The sequence below is a fragment of the Rattus rattus genome, chromosome 2 (assembly GCF_011064425.1).
Source record: "Rattus rattus isolate New Zealand chromosome 2, Rrattus_CSIRO_v1, whole genome shotgun sequence".
NCBI lineage: Eukaryota > Metazoa > Chordata > Mammalia > Rodentia > Muridae > Rattus > Rattus rattus.
In genome coordinates, this window is record NC_046155.1 from 34,240,690 (window position 1) to 34,264,885 (window position 24,196).

General features: G+C 44.4%; 2 protein-coding genes across 4 annotated transcripts in view; one reads left to right on the plus strand and one right to left on the minus strand.

The window, feature by feature from the left end:
- The window catches only part of LOC116891105 (interferon-induced protein with tetratricopeptide repeats 1-like), a 92,587-nt gene extending 69,819 nt beyond the window's left edge, over positions 1–22,768 (minus strand). For all 3 annotated transcript variants that reach the window (XR_004386816.1, XR_004386817.1, XM_032891819.1), the window contains exon 1: positions 22,602–22,768. The gene's annotated coding sequence lies outside the window, so the exon portion shown is untranslated. The remainder of the gene's footprint in view (positions 1–22,601) is intronic.
- LOC116891107 (interferon-induced protein with tetratricopeptide repeats 1) lies at positions 893–9,598 on the plus strand. Its single transcript, XM_032891821.1, has 2 exons — positions 893–974; positions 7,439–9,598. Exons 1-2 carry the CDS (start codon positions 970–972, stop codon positions 8,823–8,825), a joined length of 1,392 nt encoding a protein of 463 aa, XP_032747712.1. The 5' UTR covers positions 893–969; the 3' UTR covers positions 8,826–9,598.
- Positions 22,769–24,196: the final 1,428 nt, after the last annotated feature.

Here is a 24,196-nt window from a genome sequence, read left to right on the forward strand (position 1 = left end):
AGTGTATGAACACATTGCTGTTGTCTTCAGACACACTAGAAGGGGACATTGGATCCCATTACAGATCCACATTGTGAGCTACCATGTGGTTGCTGGGCTTTGAACTCAGGACCTCTGGAAGAACAGTCCGTGTTCTTAATCACTGAGCTCCAGCCTGCTATTAGCCTGTTTAGAGTGGAATAGCATCAAGGCTCTGGTTAGGGATTCTATGTCCGGTTCCTGTTTACGTGGCTGTGATTGAGGGAAAGAACCCCTTACAGTCACCTCAGGATAAGTTAACACATACACAGTCCTAGGCTTTGAGAAATTGTCCTCGTTTATGAAGGCTTAATTTCTAAGGCTGGGAAGCCATGGGCCAGACAGTGCACCTGAGTGACGACACCTGTGGAAGTTGCTAAGGCTATGCACACACCAGGCCAGCTAGTATCGTCCACTTCCACACAGCAGAGGAATTCAGTCTTCCAGTCCCAAACTTCCCCTCTGCCATCCTATCCGTTCCTAAGGCCCCTACTACCACATGGGCAAGTCTCACTTCCAAGGAGGGAATGCAGACCCTTCAGTTGCTTGGAATAAAGAACAACACTGCTTCTGAAGATGCCAGTCTGATTTTCATTATAACTGCATCACCTTCATCAGCTCCGATCTAACAGAATCTCTCCGTGCTCTCTGGACCTGCTAAGTCAGTCAGTTTCAGAGCCTTCTGATTCATTTCCCTGGAGAGAGCAGAAAGGCAAACCCGACTGTGGCCCCCAGCTTCCCTGAGGATAAACTGCAAACTTTAGTTTCACTTTCCAGTCTCAGTTTCAGTTTCCCACTGATGACTGCAAAGAGCACACCCCCAGCTCACAATTTTGCCTCCCCTTATCTAAGCCTCCAGTAGGTGGGAGAGTCTGCAAGAGAGCAGAGAGTCAAGGCCAGTCTCTGAAGAGTCCTTCTCTGCTCTGAACAGCTACCACCTTCACAGCAACCATGGGGTAAGGATTTCCCTGCTCTATACTCTGAGAAAACCCAGGACACTTGCTCGTGCCTAGTTCTGGCTATGCCTCTAGCTTCGCTTTCTACTGCAGATGGGGGAAAAGGATGCTAACTGCCCTCAGGGTTCAGGGATTTTGCTTAATGCTCCAAAATAGGCTGTGTGCCTGGTGCTGGATGTGTGACTGGAAGCTTATTTTGATTTTTATGGCTGTCTCACAACATGTAGTACGAAGTGTCTGGGGGAGAATTTAGCATGCTCATCTCACAGAGACAATTATCAAACAGGCTCTCTGGGATGGAAGAAGGCACCACCAGTACCCTTGGTGCCCTAAAAGTGATCAGCTGGTTAGAGTGTGCTCCTTCCGATCTTCTGAGCGCCATTGTCCTTAGCATACCCCATAAAGGACCTCTCGAGATGCTGTTACAGGTGCATTCTTGCCCATCCCTGGCTGGCTTAACCAAAAGCCAGGACACATTTTTTTTCCTCTTTCTTTCCCAGGATTAAGAAACAGAAATGTATAAATTCTATTCCCTCAGACAAGAGATATTAAAAGCTGTTTGCCAAGAAACTAAATTTGCATGGATTTGTGATATATATATAGTGTAAAACCATGCCAGGAAGTTTGGTAAGGTAGAGCAAGTTGAGACCCAGAGACTTGGTGGGCACACAACTAAGGCTTAGGGTATGGTGGGTAAAAGTTCCGTCCCTCAGACAAGGGCCTCATACCTCACCAGAAAGGTAATGAGATACAGGGCCACCAACCAGTGGTTCCAGATTTAATGGAAGGCACATGGGGCGCTTTATTGCACCCTGAGGCCGAGTTGCTGCATTGCCAGGTAAGGAGCATCTCATTATTTGCAACTGAACAGAAGAACTGGGCATATAACTAGGAAGAAAAAAGGCCCTCTTGCCTGCCCCTGAGACCTAGGGAATCAGGTCACCTCTGATCCCCTGAGCCTGGGGGCCTCCCCACTCTCATTGCCCTTCTTATAGCAATTCCTCCAGAAGGAGCCTGGCTAGGAAGACCCAAATGGGGGCAGACAAGAAGTGAGATTCTCAGAGTCCTCATCTCAGAGTACCCAACCCATTTATTTCAGAAACAATAACCACTGTGTGACAGTAGCAGGAAGGGCATCCATGGGTCATAAAACCATGCCAAGAAGTTTGGTAAGGTAGAGTAGGTGCTTATGCAAGAGTGTATCAAGACACAGTTCCCCAGAAGGATCCTTGTGAGCCTCCCAGTCAAGGCAGATCTTTCTGGGCTACTGCTGTCCTGTGGAATGCTGTAGCCAGGGAAAGCAAAGAAAAGCTGGGTTGAATCTGACGCCCCTGGGCCAGATTAACCTTCCGACAGAAGCCTGTTCATCATTTTAAAGTGCTCTGGAAAAGAAGGAATAACCATGAATTTGGTTGTTTGGGAGGGAGGGGCAGAGGTAGACACAGACACAGACCCAGACCCAGACCCAGACCCAGACCCAGACCCAGACCCAGACCCAGACCCAGACCCAGACCCACAGACCCAGACACAGACACAGACACAGACATAGAGATAGAAAAAGACAAATGTTGGGGTCTCTGGTCTCTATGAACGAAATCCGATTTACCATAATTTAGCCAATGTTGGTTCAAACTTCTAGAGTCTAACCTGACACTGTTTATTGTAAATATATTTCAGCACTGTATAATATGGAAAAAATGTTTCCTGGTGTAATACAATCCTTTGTGCACACAGTGGTATCATGAGGTATAATTGCATTGAAACGCAACTCAAAGGACATGTGACTTCTTTCAAAAGGATTAGTTGTAGAGATAGGCTTCAAGTATTAGCTTCAGGGGCCTGGGAAGGATCTAGTATAGTGTCAGTCATACAGACAGTACAGAGGTCATTTGGACTATTACCATTTCTAGCTCTGGTTGTGTGAGCTTGGGAGAGCCTCTGACCATACAAATAAAGCAAAAGTTACCTACACTATTAGCCCCCTCTGGTCCTGCTGTATGAGGTTGATGTGTTCTGGCTGTACAGAGAACACAAAATACTAGGTTATTAATGACCTCCCTTACCAGTCTTCTGAGTGGGAAAACAATATATATCTATTGAAGAGACAATTCTTCATGTTTAACATGTGTGATGTTCTTACTGTTTAATGTGGATGCAAGGACCTATGTGCCCCCAACAGAGAGAAAAAAAAACAGAAAGAGAGAAAAACAACAGAGGGGGGTTCAGGAGAGGTCAGAGACAGGTAGACAAACTGATAGATTATAGAGACAGAAAGACCAGAAACGTCTTACCCTTGTATCTCTAGCCTGGCTTATCAAATGTTATAGGTAAAGACCAGAGTCCAGAAATAACTGCCAAACTTTCCCAGAGGCACTGTTGAAATACCCAAGTATTTTTGTCCAGCATCAATGAATTGGACCAGAGACATACGTTGAGAAAGAGACATTTCCGTAGAAAAGAAAAAGCACTCTGGAAATGGGAATGGACTAGTGGACTGAGGGACAGAAACCCAAGGCACACTGGGCCACAGGCTCAGGTGACCAAGTCAGCTCAGTCAGTCAACAGTGTCTCGAGGGAGGGAGGGAGCATTAAAGAAAGAAAAGACAATTAGGCAACACTATAATTTGACTCCAGCCAGTTCTAAAGCTGAAGTGGGTTTATTTTTCTCCACTCTGCTTTTTTACCATTCTAGGTACATACAAAGAATATGGTCAGTCCTAAGGCATAAACAAAGTAGTCAAGGAATAATAAATAAGGTATAAACAGAGTAGTTAAGGAACAAACAAAGCATAAACAGAGGTCCCATGATTATTGTATTCAGAGCCTTAACAAAACCCATTAAGATACAAATAACACATTCCTCAGCTGAATTCATCTTGAGCCTACTTCCTTGTCCTAGTCCAATGTCAACTTCCCACTACATTCCTAGAAAGTGGCACCAAGATCTCTCAACACTCAGGAACCTTTCGATGGCAAGAAGAATGTGCCCTATTTCTTCTCCAGGTTGGTACATGAAGGACATTTCGAGCATCTTCCTTCCATTACTTGAAGCCTAGGAAGGACTTGAAGGAAGGACTGATAATATTCTGCAAGCTACGAACATTCATGGCCACTGATGGTCTTTCTGTGGTCCCCAGTCTCCCGTCACACTCCATAGGCTCTGAAATACCATGCCAAGGGGACAAGGGAGCCTCACAACTGCTTCCCTTGAAGATTTAAAATGGTGCTGGGCAGATGGCTCTGTGGGTAAAGGGCTCACCAAAAAAACCATAAGGACCAGGGTTGAATCCAAGTGGTACTACTGAGAGAGGAGGTAGAACACACTTGGCTTTCAACCTCTAAGGAACAAGGTGAAGACCAGTGCATAATGCTGTGCCATCCTCTGACCTCCATATGCATGCCTTGGCATAAGCACCCTAAACACACACACACACACACACACACACACACACACACACACACACGTATGTACATACACATAAATTTCTAAATATAACCTGTTAAGTCTTTATAATGTTAATTGTGTATATGTGATCAGGAACCAACATTTGGTGTTGGACAACCAATGGCTGGTCTCTTTCCTGGAGAAGACCTCCTCTCCAAGCCTTACTGGGCTGCCCATTGTTCTCTGTTCATAGTTAAGTCTGGTGTCAGTCTTGTTGGGCCCACATTTGGGCACTCTTCTTGGTGAGGTTTTCAAAAGAATTGTTATTTCCTGGAGAAATGGCATTCAAAACTATTCCAAAGATGGTAAGATTCCAAAATGGAAGGCACCTCTCTCCATGGATCACCTTAATAAGAGATGTACTTCTCTAGCCCCAAAGTCCTCATCTCAAAGTAGCTACTTCCAGGCTCTCACTCCCGAGTTAGCCGAGAACTTGTCACCGTCTCATTTTCCCTATCCTGCCTCCCTTTGTCAGGTATCAGGTAGAATGCCTTGACACATGGTTAAGTCTTGTTTTCTGAAAATAAATCTCTTGCCTTTGATGAGACTGAACTTTTGCCAGGACTGAAACCAAGATTATAACCTGCCTCGAAAGCATTTAAGGTTCTGTACACAATTAGACATGTCACTGGGATAGACCACTCAAACTCACACAAAGGACAGAGCATAGACGACAACTGTAGGAAGAGACAAGACCTAGGGAGAAAAGTGGGGAACTCAATTTGTGGCTCAGTCTTGGTCTACATGACTCCCTTAGTGTGACATCAGGGCATGACACTCTGGGCAGTCTCTCTCTCTCAGGACCTGACTGTAGCGGCTTGCAGGATTATCTCTAACTCAGAAAGCTATTCCAACCCTGACCTCCTGACAGATGCAAAGATTTAAAGCTTGCTTGCCGTGTTTTGTTGTGAGTTTATTCTCTGTCTTGAACTATGACTAAACTCTCTTTAACACTTCCTTCCAACTCTATTTTAATCATGTATATGAGTGACTTAAAACATCCCCAAAAGAAACTGCCTTCAGCAGATCTACACCTTAGAAACTACGTCACTAAGCCAAACTATACTAATGTTCAAACTATGTCCCCTTCCAAATCAACTGCAAAAGTAGTACTTGTACATAGAGAAAGGTAAAAATATATAGACATACGTTCAAGTTAGCTGAAGACCTGAGGGCAGGGCACTTGTTACAGAATTGAGAGGCTTTCCTACAAGAAGAAGAAGCAAATCCAGGGTTCTCAGTTCATGGCACGGACCGGACAGACTGCAGGAGGATGGAGCAGGAATGTGACCTTCTGCAAGTCAGGAAGAAATGCTTGCTAGATGAGGTGCTACCAGGCAAGCAGTTTGATCTGAGATTTATAACTTGCTGTGTTACGATAAAACGAAGTTCTGTTGTGTAAGTCACTGAGTCTATATTATTCTCCTGTGGCAGCCTAGGCAAAAAGGTGCAGCCATACATGTAGTGTTTTGACACTTGGCTTTTGTGTCCCCGACCCCTGCAACATGTATGTCCCTTTTCTCTTTCAGAGCTATTCATACTAGTACCATATCGCGTTGATTGCTTTAGGTTTATAGTGAGTCCAATTCTATGTTTTCAAAATCATGTATGTTATTGGAGCACCTTGGAGACTTCATAGAATTTTGGTCAGTCACACAAAGCTTTCTTTGAGTCAATGATGCTGAATTCTGGTCTTCCAGTACAAAAAACTGATGTTCATGAACCACAGCAGGTAGTTTTCATAAAGAAGACCACACCCCTGGGGGCTAAAAGAGGGAACATAACTGAAAAAAAGAAGACAAACTTCCTACAATAGAATTGGGACCAGAAAATAGGGGCTATCACATATAATTTACAATATATACTGGGTGAATGAATGGGAGATGCAGGAGTTACTCAGTCCAACTGGCTGATTCAGGAGATGTCATTTTCTATTTATTGGTCTACCTTTAAGGACTCCAAGCATGGTCTTCTTTATGGGAAAGACCTAACAGGTTGTCACACCTCTCTTTTGCTACTCTTGCCTTCTGACCAGATCAAAACCAAAGACAACTGGTTTATGCAGTATGACATACATGGCCTCTGGCAGAGACAACCACCAACAAAACCAAGAGCCTTTTGCCTTCTAGCCCTGAACATGATTTAAAGCTGCTTGCTTTTGGATACCCACCCAAAACATGAGTGACTAAATTCTACCTCTTGTCTTGAACACCAATAGAAAAATAGGAAACTCTTATAGGGTTTTATAATATATTCCATGTATTGTATACTTATAGACTCACTAAAACCTCCAAAGACCAGGAGTGGGAGATACTAAAGTTGTTCCCATTTCACAGATAGGTAAAGTATGACACTGAGGCATGCAGTGATACACACCTGGGAAGCTCTGGAACTGTACTGTAGGGAGACAAGGAAAGCCTTTCAATTTGTACAGACATCTTTAAAATGCAGGGAATCCTTTGAACCACAGAGGAGGGGAGCTAAGGTCTGTCACTCTCTAGAAGGCCCACATCTAAATCACCCCAAAATAAAAAGACCAAGCAGAATCATGCCCCTCGTGTCAGAAAGAAGACAACAGGTCCACTTGATCCGAGATAGCCTACTTCTTAGAACATCACACCAGTTCCTTGTTTGTGTCTAAGATGAAAGGGACAGGCCCTACAGTGACAGTGACATGTTCTCAATATTCGTTGTTTAGCTAATGGACAGGTCCTATTTGTATGTCAACTCAGGCAGCATGCAAGTGGACATAAAGTCCTCAAAGACAGTAGGAAAGAAATCATTTTTTAGAGTTCTAAACCTCAGAAGAAGGGTCTGTCATCTTTGTGTGTGCGTGTATTCCTTGTGGCCATCTATGTCCGGCCTTGTCTGAAGTCATCAGTTTACAATTAAGGGACTCTAACGGAACAGTAAGTGTGGGGCTTTGGATAAAAGAGCAAGAGTGTTGGAAGACATGCTTGGCTTGTGTCCATTTCCGGCCATTTCTCAAATAACAACTCATTCTGCCTCTCCCTCCTAGAGAGAATGCTGATGGTGACCAGGTCATGGAGAATCTGCTTCAGCTGAGATGTCACTTCACATGGGGCCTGCTCTTCGAAAAAAATGACATACCTGATTTGGAAGTGAGGATCTCAGAGCAGGTCCAGTTCCTTGACATCAAGAACTCACTGGGGATGCACAACCTCCAGGCCTACGTGAGACACCTGAAAGGTGAGCAGGAGGAAGCCCTGAAGAGCTTGAAAGAGGCTGAAGCCTTGATCGAGGGAGAGCAGTTGGGCAAGAGAAGCCTGGTGACCTGGGGCAACTGTGCCTGGGTGCATTACCACAGGGGCAGCTTGGCAGAAGCCCAGATCTACCTGGACAAGGTGGAGAATGTTTGCAGGGAGTTCGCAAGTCCCTTCCGCTACAGGATGGAGTGTGCTGAGATAGACTGTGAGGAAGGCTGGGCCTTGCTGAAGTGTGGAGGAAGTAACTATACGCGAGCCATGGCCTGCTTTGCAAAGGCTCTGCAGGAGGAACCAGAAAACCCTGAGTACAACGCTGGCTATGCAGTTGTGGCCTATCGCCAAGATTTCGATGACAACTATGTTTCTCTAGAACCTCTAAGGAAGGCTGTCAGGTTAAATCCAGAAGATCCACACCTTAAAGTTCTCCTTGCTCTAAAGCTTCAGGATTTAGGGGAACAAGATGAAGCAGAAACACACATTGAAGAAGCCCTCAGCAGCACATCTTGCCAAAGCTATGTCTTTCGCTACGCAGCCAAGTATTTCCGCCGGAAAGGTGACATAAACAAAGCTCTTCATCTTCTACACAGGGCCTTGCAGACGTCACCTTCCTCTGGCTACCTACATTACCAAAAAGGGCTCTGTTACAAGCAACAGATGATCCAACTGAAGACATCCGGAAACAGGCAGTCCAGAAGGCAGGAGAATATACAGGGATTGGCACATCAGGCCATTTGTGAATTTCAAGAGACTTTGAATCTGAGGCCCACATTTGAGATGGCTTATGTTTGCATGGCTGAAGTGCAGGCAGAAATTGGCCAATATGAAGAAGCAGAGGGAAATTTCCAGGAGGCCCTGAACCGCAACAACCTTGTGGCCCACATAGAGCAGGATATTCATTTCCGCTATGGCCGTTTCCAACAATTTCATAAGAAGTCAGAAGACGAGGCAATCACTCACTACTTAAAAGGTCTAAAAGTAGAAGAGAAGTCCTTTGCCTGGAGGAAACTACTCACAGCTTTGGAGAAAGTGGCTGAAAGACGTGTTCGGCAGAATGTCCGGCTTGTGGAGAGCACCAGCCTTCTTGGGCTGGTCTTCAAACTGAAAGGGCAGGAGATGAAGGCCCTGCTTTACTATGAGAGGGCCCTGAGGCTCTCTGGGGAAATGAACCCTGCATTTTGAATGCAGCGTACCTTTGCGAAGTTAATATACTCACAACTAAGTGTTCTAATGCTCCCTCCTGACTTCTTTTCCCAGATCTGCTTGCTGAAATGCCACGTAGCTAAGTACATTTTCTCCTGCGACTTCTTTATGGTCTCTCGTGATCCTGTCTAGAAGGCGCTTCCATCCCTAGGACACCTGCTACTTAAAGATCATGACCGATTCCTGCTGCTCCAGACTCCTGTGAGCTACAGAATCAGAACCTTTTCCCTTATGTCTGTGCCTTTGGAACAGATATCTTCCATCTGCCAATGTCCTGGACAAAAAAACCTTCGCCGAAGAAGGTTTCAGTTTTCTTTGTTTGTTTTTTTCTTTTTTATGTCACCAGAAACACTCATTACCATACAATTTCAGAGCAAAACAAATAAGCAAAGAGGAAAGTTTGAAAGCAAAAGAGGCCACACCTTACTGGAAAAATATTAACAACCAAGAAGACGTTTGGCTTACTGGAGAATTAAAATGAAAACTCTTCTTAGGTAGTAAAGCCTGAAAATTGCATAAGTAACTTCTTTTAATATTGTATGCTAAAAATATTCCTTGAAAGTGACCACAGTAACAAATTTGGTAGAGTCTGCTGGTGCCATTATAAAGGACGCACCTCTATGTTTGCATGGTTTCTTGGTTATCTTTCATCCCCAGCTTGATACATCCTAGGGTCATCTGAAGAAAGCTGCTTGCATCATAATGGCTACCAGGCATCTTCCTCCTGGATTCCGGACAGCTGTAGTATGACTCACTCAGCCGTGAGTGGTCCCCGCCCTCGGCAGGTGGTCTTGGCTTATGTAAGAAATCTAACTGTGTGTGTTCCCATGAATGAACCAGCAAGCAGAATTCCTCCATGATTCCTATCCAATTTCCTGCCTTGACTTTCTGCCCTTTCATCCCCCAATTTCCTCTGTGATGGATTGCCATCTCTAAGCATAAGTCAAATAAACATTTTTCCCTAAGTTGCTTTTGGACATGGTGTTTACCATAGCATGAGAAAGCAAATTAGAACACGAGGAGGCATGACACATCAAAATCAATGAATATTTGATTCAGCCATGACTAGCAGCCATGGAGGAAAACAAGGTTTATGCATATAAACATTGCCAAGTGGTTTTCTGTGTGTGTGTGTGTGTGTGTGTGTGTGTGTCTGTCTGTCTGTCTGTCTGTCTGTCTGTCTGTCTCTGTGTGTGCGTGTCTCCCCCCTCTGCGTGTGTGCATGTCTGTCTGTCTGTCTGTCTCTGTGTGTGTGTGTGTGTGGGTGTGTGTGTGTGTTTGTCTGTCTGTCTGTCTCTCTCTCTCTCTCTCTGTGTGTGTGTGCGTGTCTCCCCCCCTGCGTGTGTGCATCTCTCTCTCTCTCTCTCTCTCTCTCTCTCTCTCTCTCTCTCTCTGTGCGTGTGTGCGTGTGTGTGCGTGTGTGTGTGTGTGTGTGTGAAAATAGGGAATAAATTATTTACTTTCATATGGCACGAATTGCAGTTTGATTCATGTCAGCATCATCCCTTGATATTTATGAATGGTGGAGTATGGTGCTAGGGATAGGCCAATCTGGGTCATTCACACAATACCTGAGAAACCCGACAGATATTGCTTTCAGATTTACTCATGATAAGCCAAAAAAAAAAAAAAAAACCTGTTTACTAAATACAAGCATAGGAAATAACATAGTGTCATCACATAAGATTCATGTCACTGTTGAATCCTGCTGAGTCTGTGGGTGAAATGCTAGAGTAATTGTAGTCAAGGAAGCGGGGTGAGGGGGGTCATGAAAGCTTTATTAAGAAGCCAAGATCTTGGAAGACAACAGGGAGGTCCCACCTTTCTGTTTCAAACAGGATTATTTTGGAGGATGCCAAGTCCCGCATGGCCATGGAAGGGACAGCGTGACACAGTCCTGCCTCTAAAGAGAGCCAGCAGAACATGGATCTCCACGAATGCTATTCATTTCTGTGGGTGTGAGGCTTGTTTGTATAACAGTGTACAGAGGTTCATGTTTCTCCTTAGAGGAATGCTCTCCCTGTTAAGGCTAAGACTCCGTGATAATTAGAAGCAGCCCAAGTTCAAGAGGCAAGGGTGTGTCTACGTTCCTCTGCAAAATGGACAGGCCTTAAGACTATAGGAAATAACCCTAAAAACATGAGTTTTAAAATATATAAACAGGATTTCTCAACTACGCAAAATATAAAGATGCAATATGAATTGTATGAGGGGCTTCATGAACCTAAAAGAACAGAGGGCAACAGCACTGATTAGCCCAGCTTCTCAAAAAGATTTCTGAGTTGTCAGTGGGACAGAGTCCAGGCATGGTGGGAGTTGTGAGCTCAGAACTGTCTTGAGCAGAGGACAGGGCTACCAGCTTGTACCCACAACTGACTTCCAGTCATTTTTCCTATGCTCCCAAACATCCATTCATCAGAATCCCCTCTCCAAGTCCAGGCTCAGTCTTGGCGGAAAATTATTATCTTATGTCTTTTAGATAGCTCCACAGAGTTGAGGCCAACAGGATCTGAAGAAGACATTAGTGATAAGACATTCTGCATGTATTAAAGTGTACTTTTTGCAACTGTATTTCCAGGTGAGACTTTTTTTTTCATAAGTAGGACCTAGAAGGAACTTAGGAAGGGAGGGTTGTGTACCCCTTGCTAGCATTTAATGAGAGTTTAATGTGCAAAGCACAGACTTCAGTGAGCAGGAACCTTTCAGGACTAGCAACAAGTACAAGGAGGAACTTCTGAGAATGGGGTCTTAAGGGTAGGTTTACTTATACTTCCAATCAAGTATAAACTTAAAAACAAATATATTCAGGGACTTAGCTGGGCAATGGTGGTGCACACCTTTAATCCCAGCATTTAGGAGGCCAGCACACTTGGATCTCTGTGAGTTTGAGGCCACTCTGGCCTACAAAGGAAGTTCCAGGAGAGCCAGGACTATACTATACACACACACACACACGCACACACATTATGTAGCTTAGGCTAGCCTTGAACGTGCAATATGCCTCAGCCTCCAGAGTTTTGCATTAAAAGAAAGTAAAGCCATGTCTTGCCTTATGCACAGTCTTTTTGAAAATTAGTGTGTGTGTGTGTGTGTGTGTGTGTGTGTGTGTACAAAGATGCCCGCATGAATGTGCATGCACACATATGAGCATTCCATTGCATGCATATGGAGGTCAGAAGAAAATTTTCCATTGGCTCTTGCCTTCCACCCTTAGAAGAGAGGGTCCCTCATTTCTGCTGCTTAGAGGTGGATCCCAGGATTAATAGCCTCTGAGCTTTAGACCAAGTCTGCCTTCCCTGACTCCCATCTTGCTGTAGGATCACCGGGATTGCAGATTTGTTCCACCATATCAAGCTTCTGACCAGCTCCTAGCATCAAACTCAGGCCACTGAGTTTTACATCACTGTGCCACCTATGCTGAGGTGAAGAGCGTCTTTTCCACCTCCCCTCTATTAATTAGGAGGCCTGTCAGTCCTCTGGGGTCTCATTTGCTCTTCTTTCTCCCCTCAGGGCATAGTCTCTCCTTTGTTATCCAAACTTTCCATTCACAGAATTGCTTGCAGGAAATTTTTTAATCTTTCTGGGCTAAGTCCCAGGGTAAATAAAATTACACTTACCCATCTGGATTGGAGAAAAACCACAGAAACTGAAGGCCATAGAAGAATGTATAGCTCTCCACATTTATAAAAATGAAACCACAAAAGAGTAACTGAAATCTAGTAATCTTTCCTTATGAGGAAAGGCAATACAGGGTTGAAGTCTTCGTGCTACATCCTGTCACTCGGGAAAGTAAGAGTTTTTCAGGGGATGAACACACACACACACACACACACACACACACACACACAGAGGTACACAAATATGTAAGTATATATGTGAATATATATTCACTTTATTTTATGGATATAAGTGTTTACATATGCACAGGTTTTATTTTTTATAAAATTTCAAAGATACTTATTCTTAAATTTGTTCTTCCTTTCCCACAGGGGACTATTGAATATTCTGGAAGAGCCTGCTTATCTTATTGTCTTGAGGATGGGTTAAACAATCATTTAGCTTTCCTGAGAGGGATTTGGGCAACTATAACATCCAAAAAAAAAGGGGGGGTATATTTTAAAGTGATATCTCTTAGCTGACATTCCAAAACCTAATGAAAGATCTGATCTTGAGGTCCCCACAAGATTCCTGGAGGAAATTTAAGTGAATTGGATCAAATCTGTAGGAGCCCCAAGGTCCCCCTTGGCCCTCATCGGAGCCTTCTTCCTTCCCCAACATTTTGGTAACAGGTCTTTATTGAGAGTTTCCCATTGTTTGGGAAGTGTGAAGGCAATCTACTTGGTAACTTTCCCTGGGTGACATAAGCTCATCCCAAATAAATCACAATCAACAAACCAAAGAAATCATTCTACTCAAGCCTACTTAGAGAGCTGTTGAGGTTATTGGGGTTACTAATTACAAGAGTATGGGTGACTCAACGGCACAACCACAGCATGGGTGATAACTGACAAAAGTTGCCTCTGTGGGGCTACCAGCACCTGTGATGGTTTGTATATGCTTGGCCCAGGGAGTGGCACTATTAGGAGGTGTGGCCTTGTTGGAGTAGGAGTGTCACTGTGGGTGTGACCCTCACTCTAGCTGCCTGGAAGTCAATGTTCTGCTGGTCTCCTCCAGATGAAGGTGTAGAACTCTCAGCTCCACTTGAACCATGCCTGCCCGGATACTGCCATGCTCCTGCCTTGATGATATTGGATTGAACCTCTGAACCTGTAAGCCAGTCCCATTTAAATGTCCTTATAAGAGTTGCCTTGGTCATGGTGTCTGTTCACAGCAGTAAAACCCTAAGAAAACACTACTAGGGAGTTTACATACCTTTGGAGAGAGGCCACCCTAATCTCCAACCACTCCTGAACCTTGTTAAGTTTTGTTAGCTTCTGAGTCTTATGAACACCGAACTGATACAATTCAGACGGAAACTACAAAACATGTCTGTCCTCCTAAAGGTCACCATCTTCCTTACAGAGCACTGACGTTTGGTTGGTTGGTTTTTTGAACCTGTCCATGCATACTTTTTTCCAGGACCTTCTTCCTTTCCCTCCAGATGCCAAGACAGAACCAGTGGCATCTGACTTCTGGCTTTATGCATTGTTCTTTGTGAGGAAAACCCATATATATATGACCACTATTAATTATAAGAAGCTCATCCCATCCTGGGGCCTAGTGATGGCTCAGTGGTTAAGAGCACTGACTGCTCTTCCATTGGTCCTGAGTTCAATTCCCAGCAACCACATGGTGGCTCACAACCATCTGTAATGGGATCTGATGCCCTCTTCGGATATGTTTGAAGACAGCTACAGTGTACTCATATACATAAAATAAATTGATCTTTAAAAAAAAGCTTATCCATTTTGAGCTTAGCATCAATTATTCATCATCTCTTTAATTTATCGGGGGTACTTTGCCTCGATGGTCATATTTATCCTATTTCAAGTCTTCCTGGATTTACAGCTGTAGGATAGCTGTAAACATGGTAAGCTTTCTCTCCACATTTAAGAGATGGGCATACTGCAAGACCTCTCTAACTTCCTGAGATTCTCAGGAGGAGCACAGGGTCTGTTTGGGAAGCCCCAGTCTCAATACTGCCAGAATCAAATAAATGGTGGTAATGATTTAGTAGAGCCTTCCCATCTGCATTAGCTGGTCCCCAATTTGTGTCATCATCTCCCCGTCCACTCCAGACTTTCTACGGGAAAAGATGGAAGGGGTCTTGCTCGGCCACTGACCCATCACAGGATTCAGTACAGTGTTGCCAGGTCCCCATAAAGTAACATAAAAGAGTGCACTTATGGACGGAAGTCTTTTTTCTCTTGAATAAAAGTTACTGTAATAATTAAATCAACTTTTTCCAACTTCAAGGCATATTGTAGGCAAGTCACAGTGCAATAAAATACCACCTATGTATTGGTCATAGGTTTTAATTATAATCAGACTATCTTTCTAGAATTAGTCCTTGTTTTAGTGAGGGTTTCTTTTTCTTTTTAATCTTTATTAACTTGAGTATTTCTTATTTATATTTTGATTATTATTCCCCTTCCCAGTTTCTGGGCCAACATTCCCTAACCCCCCTCCCTTCTATATGGGCTTCCCCCCTATCCTCCCCCATTACCACCCCCCCCCAACAATCACGTTCACTGGGGGTTCAGTCTTGCTTGGGACCAGGGCTTCCCCTTCCACTGGTGCTCTTACTAGGATATTCATTGCTACCTATGCACTTGGAGTCCAGGGTCAGTCCATGTATAGTCTTTAGGTAGTGGCTTAGTCCCTGGAAGCTCTGGTTGCTTGGCATTGTTGTTCATAAGGGGTCTCGAGCCCCTTCAAGCTCTTCCAGTTCTTTCTCCGATTCCTTCAATGGGGGTCCTATTCTCAGTTCAGTGGTTTGCTGCTGGCATTCGCCTCTGTATTGGCTGTATTCTGGTTGTGTCTCAGGAGCGATCTACATCCGGCTCCTGTCGGCCTGCACTTCTTTGCTTCATCCATCTTGTCTAATTGGATGGCTGTATATGTATGGGCCACATGTGGGGCAGGCTCTGAATGGGTGTTCCTTCTGCCTCTGTTCTAAACTTTGCCTGCCCTATTCCCTCCCAAGGGTTTTCTTGTTCCCCTTTTAAAGAAGGAGTGAAGCATACGCATTTTGGTCATCCTTCTTGAGATTCATGTGTTCTGTGCATCTAGGGTGATTTGAGCATTTGGGCTAATAGCCTTAGTGAGGGTTTCTACTGCTGTGAAGAGACACCATGACCAAGGCTGTCCGGATGAGGCACAAACACTGTATTCACTGGCTATGAAATAATGTGTCCTTGAGCCTTGTTCTCAAGGTAAATGTCTGTCACTTGCTCACCTGCCTTTAAAAGAGACGAAAGTTGCTGTGGGGATGGTCAAGTAGCCCCCAAGGCCAAGTGGTTGAATAATGAGTGTGGCCTTTACATAATAAAGAACTGAAAGAAAAGCTGGGGTAGGAAGACTAGGCAGAGAAAGAATTACCGGAGACTGAAGGAAGAAAGGGAACCAGGCAGGGAGGTAGGGCTCCGAGAGCTTTGTGGAGAAATGCAATGGCAGAGACTGGATTAAGTTAGAAGCCAGCTGAGAGACTGTCCCAGCAAAAAGGCTCACAGCTATAAACTATGTAAATGTCTCTCAGTCTTTATTATTAAACCTCAAGTGGGACCCCAAAGGTCCCGGAATACACAGCAACTCTTATAAAGAACATTTTAGCAGGGCTGGCTTACAATTTCAGAGGTTTAGTCCATTACAGGAAATGAAGTAGTATTCAGGAAAACATGGCATTGGACAAGGAGCTGAGATTTCTACGTCTTAATATGCAAGCAGCAGAAGGAGACTGCCCCACTAGCTTGAGCACATGAAACCTTAAAGCCTGCCTCCACAGTGACACACTTCCTCCAACAAGACCACAGCTCCTCAGTGTCACTCCCATTGGACCTATGGGAGCCATTTTTAATCTAGCCACCACAGTCCCAGAAGATCCCCATTAACGAGAGATAACACATTACCCCATTTGACAAGTTGAAAGGAAACCACAATCATGGACTAGTTGCTTTTGTGTTTCAGTAATAAAACACCTAAGAGATGTAATTTGAGAGAGGAAGAATTTATTTCCGTTCAGAGGGTAGAGTCTATCCTGATAGGGTTTACGTGGTGGCAAACAGAAGCAGGACAGTGAGAGTCCATGCCCAGTGATCCCTACAATAAACAGCCTACACGATTGCCCAAAATAGCACCGCCAACTGGGATCTGGGTGTTCAAACACATGATCCAGCATTTCACATTCAAACCATAATACAGGCTAACCGTACTCAAGGAAGGGAGGACAGAATGTAGAGAGCATGTTAATAAGGAATTAGAGAAAGACTAAGTTGAGGGCTGGAGAGATGGCTCAGTGGTTAAGAGCACTGACTGCTCTTCCGGAGGTCCTGAGTTCAAATCCCAGAAGCCACATGGTGGCTCACAACCATCTGTGATGAGATCTGAGATGCCCTCTTGTGGTGCGTCCGAAGACAGCTACAGTGTACTCATATACATAAAATAAATAAATCTTAAAAAAAGAAAAGACTAGGTTGTATGTTACAGCTACATCATCTGTAATAGCTAGGAGTTAGAGGAGCAACAGCTCCCACCAGCTCTCCAGCTCATGACAGCTCTGTGTGTAGCAGATAAGAGTGAGGTGACCGCCCTTGCAGCTAATAAAATCAGAGGCTCACAGCAGTCAGGCAGGGACCCTGATGCTGCTACAGTGAAGACCAGCCTGCTGTCTGGCTTTCCAACAAGAGGACAACCGCTGCATTGACAGAAGAGGTTCCAGAGGAAGGAGTTCCGTCCACAGAGCAGGGAACGTTTTGCTAGAGTGCACACTGGGAGGCAACAGGTTTTCCAAAGTTAGAGACTGGTAGCTACCTGACTACCATAAAAAGAAACACCTGCCTTTCTCCAGTGCCATTTCTCAACCTGCCACGGAGAAGGTGTGATCTGCTCCCATAATTTAGAACTAGGGTGAACCCTGGAAGGGAGAACTTGTGATGTCCTGCTGATTATCAGTGTATCGGTGTGTAATACTCTGTAAAAAGAAAACAGACAGGGTTGGGATGGGGGTGGGGCAGCTCATCCTTAGGGAACAGACCAGGCAAGAGCAAGATAAAAGTCCTACGAGAATCAGGTCTCAGAGATGGCTTATGTAAGAGTTCTCTAAAGCAGGAAATCTTTCTCTATGAAAGTCATGTGGATCTTGGGCTCACCTAGCCACCCCTTGGATACCTTATGTCTGATGATGCAAAGCCACTTTTAGAGGGAGGCTTGCCTCAATTCATGTGGCAATTGTATGAGAATTGGGAAAAAAAAGCACACATAGAAAGTTAGCATTCATTTGGCCAAACTAACCCCTTCATTCCCTTGTTGTGGGTTCTCATCAGAGGTGTACCTCAATACGATAAGCTCTTCAAATTCTACCTTGGTTACAGTGGGTTCAGTTCCCAACCATACAATAAATGGTTTCTTTCTCTCTCTCTCTCTTTTTTTTTTTTATTGTGGGTGATGGGGAGGAGTAAGACCCGACTCCTCTGGCTTTCCACAGAACATACAGAAATGTTATTACTTTGTTTATTTAAATATCTTTTACTTTTGGAGATTATTATATAATTCCACAGTTCCTCCACATGATGGTTTGTATATACTTGACGCAGGCAGAGACACTATTAGGAGGTGGGGCCCTGTTGGAGTAGGTGTGTCACTGTGGGCCCCGCCTCCTGACCACATGGGAGCCAGTCTTCTCCCAGCAGCCTTTGGATAAAGATGTAGAACTCTTAGCTCCTTCTGCACCACGACTGCCTAGACACTGCCACACTTTTGCCTTGATGGTAACAGACTGAACTTCTGAACCTGTAAGCCGGCCCCAATTAAATGTTTTCCTTATGAGAGTTGCCTTGGTTGTGGTGTCTGTTCACAGCAATGAGACCTTAACTGAGACACTTCCCATCCTTGTCCTCCCTTCAAGATGTCACATGAACTGCCACCTGATCTTTTTTCACATTCATGACTTCTCCTTTTATTAAAGAATCAGACTATTAAGTACTCGCATCCCCCAACCTACAATGAACATAAGTATGTGGATTAAATATATGTACATAGTTGAAATAAATTTTACCACCTGGGCTGACAATACTCCCTCCTGGAGCCAAAGAATATGCAAGAAAACCCTCTTTAAGTTGCCGGTCCAGGTTGTCCAAGAGACTCCCAAAAGATTATATGGTATTGCTATTGCCTTTATTTGGACAGCAGAGGTACATCCTTGTAGCTGAAGACACCATGCAGTTCAGACACAGAGTCCAGAGGACCCAGAACTGGAACTGACCTGAAGCTTCCTCCCTGAAGAGCATCTTTCATGGCATGGACTATACAGATAAAGCAAGCTACAAATACACAATCTAGGGGGCAGGGTAGAAAGAATGGTTAAGATTCGTCGTGTTTCATCTTCAATTTAACAAAGCCCACATCTTACACTGTTCTACTTCTGATAAACGTAGAGAAAATAAATAGCTTGTATCTGTACGGATGTGGCATCTGTCAATAATAAATGTGATGGCCTAGAGCTTAGGCAGAAACAGGAGATGGAACATCCTGTCGGCAGAAAGGATTCTGGGATAATGCTAGGTGGGAGATACGGTGCGTGCAGCTTTTGCTACCTCACCTAAGCTCCGGGAAAGGGCCATGGCTACCAGCCCCCACCCAACTTCCCTTGAATCCACGAATAAAAGACACAGACACACAGTTGTTCAATTTCAACTTGCCCTTTGACAGAATTACTGGCCGCTACAATCTCCCGCCTGGAAAAGTGTGCCCTTATCAATATTCTTAGCTCCGTACCGCCCACCTACCCTAACTTTAGTTGCTCTGTTACATCTAGACCCTGCTAACTCCCCTGACCACCCTCCTGTAGGAGCGGCCTGTGTGGCCACTCGTTTCAAGATCTCACATGGCTGGTCAACTTTTCTCCATCAAAAGCAAGGCGAACTCTCCTCTCCTCGGGTTTTCCAGCTTGCCTCCAAAGACCCGGAAGTCCCGCCTATTCCTTCCACCTAGCAATTGGTCCATGGCTTCTTTACTGACAGATTAAGAGCCAATTAGGGAACAGGACCTTAGCATCAGAAACATACCCAGGGGTAAACCTGGGAAATGTGACGAGACTGACTCATGGTAACCACCTCATGATAGAATGTAGATCAGACTAAATAGGTTATTTTAAGATATGAGCTACTCAGAAAAGAGCCTGGCTATATGGTCAGGGTAACTGTAAATATACTCTGAGTTTAAGTCTTATTTCTGCGAGCATGGCGCTTGGAGGAAGAATCAGATCTACCTTCTATGTACAATGAAGTGAGAATCTGCAGAAAAGCTAGAAATATTTTCCAAAAATCACATTCGTTAACCTACCTGAGAGGCAATTACTGTAAGATGTATATTTCTTCTATGACCAACATTTAAAATTCAAGTTTCAAAAGAAATCTGAAGTAGATTCAATCAGGTATCACTTACAAACAATAAAAAAGAAAACTTTATTTAACAGGGATAAATTTATTGATTTTTCAGAGACATTGTCTTTGAAGAAAGAGGAGTGATGCATTAGACCTGGAAGGCCTCATTCTCCTTGGGTTTGTCTACAGCCTTGAGGTGTTATGACAAGGCTGAAGGCTGACAGCTGACTCTGGGAAGGTAGGCAGCTCAGACCCTCTCTACTAAAATACCAGCCACTTTCATATTTTATTTTCATTTAAGTTCACATATACTCGCCATCCATTCTGTTTTCCAATTTTAGAAACATATCACATAATTCACTACAATGATTATCTGAGAATTATTGAGCCACTCAAGGCTGACTGTATTCTGAAAACCGTGACTAGATTAGGAGTGTTTAGTGACCATGTATGAAGAGACAGAGTGGGAAAGAGTCTGTCTGTGTGAACGCCATCCAGTAGGAAAAGCTTTGAGCACATGTGTTAAAACATTGGCCTCGCATATATCAGCATTTTAAATAATTCACTTTATCAACCAACAATTTAGTGCTAGACACCAAAAACACAAGTCAGAGAGGCAGATGCTTTCCTTAAACCTCAGATGCCTAAGAATCCAGGGAAAGTAACAGACAGACAAACAGGCATGGGGCCCAGGGTCTGCTTTCTCTGCAACACGGTTTCCATTAAATTCTCAGTCCGATTGTTCTCACGAGTTTCTCACTTTACACTGTTTTATCTGAAGTATTACTTAAGCCACTTGGTGACACCAGTCTGATCAAGTCAACGATCATGGGCAGATGCAAAATGTCTGAAACTGTCTCTGACGCACAATGTCTATCGGGAGCACTCAGTGTGAATCCTGAGAGGCTTGGGGATCTCCAGGAAGCATATGCATTTAGTGTCTTGTTGCTGACCGAACACCACTATTCTGTCCTGCCCAGCCCAACAGGGGAAGAGACTTCTGCCCTTCCTCCCCAGACATCAGGAATGGGGTGGTATAGTGCAGTTGGGGTGTCTGCAGAGAAAAGCAAGAAGCCAATCCTGGAGCAGAAGACACTTTTGCATTGGCAACATGAATGTCTTCCTATTCAGGATCATCTGTTGACAGAACTGACACGTCTCATTGGCCAGTGAATTTCAGGAACACGTCACTATCATGTACATGATTAGCAGAACTCACTCCAAGCCCTTATCTATAGTAACACCTAAATCAGGCCAAACTACAGCTCCTACCATGGATACACACCCCTGGAGGCTCCAGCCCCTTTTGCTATTCTAGCCATCTTATGATTCAACTAGAGCTCGAATGACATTGGAAATTAGAATATCCACCCAAGAGTCTTCTCTGACTTGAATTGTCTACTGGGTCGGTCTATTCTGCTACTATATAACGTAACACAGTAACGTAAAGAAAATGTTTCTTCAGTTCACGGTTTGGGAGGTAAAATCCAAAAACAGCACGGCATGGCCAACTGGCTTATGGTAGAATGTATGCTTGTGGTGCTGAAAGACAGCGGGGTGGGGAAGACCCCCACTCAAATCTCGAGACGACGCAACCCCCAAGAACTCACAAGAAACCGGTCTTGATGTAATGAACAAGAGGTGTATTTGAGAAACCAGAGCTCTGGGGGCGACACATATCTCACACAGGAGACAGAGGAGTCGACCCCGAGCCCAATTAGGGGAAGATATTTATAGGGAAAATTACATAGGTGGTTGGCAACTGTTACACAAAGCAAAGCAATTTCACTGGTTTGTTTACATTGGCGCACATGATCTAGCTTGGGCTCAGTCCAACTCCAGGCCACCCTGCCTCTGGGGCGAGCTGACCCCAACTCTTTTTTCTCAGGACTGGTAAGTCAGGCCTTATCGAGGCTGGATGGTTTATGCTGAGCTAGGCCTTGTCGCGGCCAGGTGGTCTATGGCTGGACTACTTACTTCCCCATAACATGTTATGTTATTCTTTTGTGAGGTGCACTGGCCTTCACAGCAGGGTCAGTGGGGGATAGTTTAAAATCTTTCTTCTTTCAGTGCTAACACATGGCAAGGCAGGAAGCCAGAGAACAGAGATGGTCAGCTTCAACCCCTCACTTTACCTCACCTTTTAACATTACCAATGTAGGGGCCAAGCTTTAATAAGGCAATTCTTTGGGGTTTCACACTCAAATTGTATCCAAAGCATAGTAACCAGCAGTTACTCACGGACACAGTTATATACATATCTTGTCCTCACTCAGCCCGAATGTGCTAATAACCTTCCACTCTGCAGTCCCCCACTGAAGGGACTAAGTCTTCCCTGGCATTTCTCAAATTCTTGACGTGTTCTCTTTTTGACTCTTAACACAAGCCCCATTTATGATTTGATTTCATTACCCTTTCTCCTATCTGGACCCTGTCTCATATCTATTGCTTGTATTGTGCATATTAATATTTTCAATTAGCAAAATAACTTAAGGTATTTACAGCCATGATTCTCAAATGAGGCCCGGGAGGGCCTTATCAAGTTCAGTGGGGGGGTCCTGTGGGTTTTTGGCTGTCGCGATAAGTGACGTATTACTGACACCTAGCGGCTAAACGCAAAGATGCAGCCTGAGTATTTTATGCTAAACATACCGGAAAGCTTCCCACAGGAAGAGCCATAAGTCAGAAGCACCAAGGTTCAGAAACTCTGACTTACCTCCATTTCAAGGCAGAATTGCTGACGGTGAGGACTCATTCTGAAAAGCTGCTTCTGGAAATCCTACCTGCATCCTTAGTTTTCTTTTGCCGTGACAGAGGGATTCTGGCCATAACACAGCCGCCAGTAGAGAGCATAGGAGCATGCGCACATGGACCCGCCCTTTACAGGCTTCTCCTTGCTAAGGAATGTGCGCATGCCCCTTAGTGCTGCTGAGCGGTTGGGCTTACTAACAGGAACTGGAGCTAGAGAGCTGAGTCTCAGCCAGGGAGGGATACGTGCATACGCATCTCTGTATGTGCACGCATATGATACTTGTAAATGTAAGTAGAAGGAGGACTGTGAGAAAGAGTTCCAAAGGAAGGAACAAGCTAGGGTAATGAGTCAAAATGGTTTCTCTCACAAGTGGAATCTAGGCTTAATTATGCATATGCCCATGCATGTGTGTCTCCTAGTTTGCCTTCTATTGCTGTAATAAACACCATTATCAAATGCCACTTGGGGAGGAAAGGACTCGTTTCATCTTGCACTTCCTGGTTCACTGCCAGTCCCTGATGGCAGGCAGGAAGAACATGGAGAAATACTGCTTACTGGCTTGCTCACTCCTCAACCCTTGCTTATCTGAGTTCTCATGCAACTCTGGTCCGTTTGCCCAAGGTTGACCACATCCAAAGGGGCTGAGCCTTTCCGTGGCAATCAGTCCTTGATTACAAAATTGTTCCGTGGACCAATTGTCTTCTCAATTGTAATTGCCTCTTCTCAAGCGACTCTAGCTTGTATCGAGTTAACCAAAAACCTAACGAGACCAGTGTGTTGTATTTTTACGCAACGTGGGGTGCGAAGTGTTTGGCATCCACTGAGGACTCTCCCGAAGCAATTACAAGTGTGCTTCTTATTGGCCAAAAGGACAAAACCATCCAAATCTCAGTGAGATCCATTTCTCTCTTGTTTCTGTGTGAACTGGATTTATGCTTCATTTTGGGACAAAGGCATCACCACTTTGTAGCTACGCCTACCAATATTTCTATAGATGTGATATTCACATCTCATTATCTACAGGAGATAGGGTGTGGCTAGAGAGTGTTCCCTAACCTTTCATGGAGGACTCCCGGCGCTGCGATTGATCACTGGGTCATGAATTGAACAATTCCCAGGGGTGGGGCTGAAAACAATATGTCCTTTGGTTATAGAGCATTTCCCCCCAACGCTGATTGCTATGGAAGTCTGTCCAGAAAAGACTCTGGATAACAGATTAAGACAGAGAAAGATTTAATGTAAATCTCTGAATTCCAATGTCCAATTCTTGGAAGGAGAAAACTGACTACCTAACATTGTGTTCTGATTATCGCATATGCTCTATAGCACTGTGACAGCGCCTGCGCGCGTGCAGACTCACACACACACACACACACACACACACACACACACACACACACACACACACACGCTAAAGGACACAACAAAAACAAAAGACTAAAATCATAAAAACAAAAAACCTAAAACCATTTAAAAGCCATCTCTGGAATGGAAAAAAAAATCCCTACAAATTAATGTTAGATAATCCTTGTTTTGCAGGAAGGTGGGGGAAAGGGAAG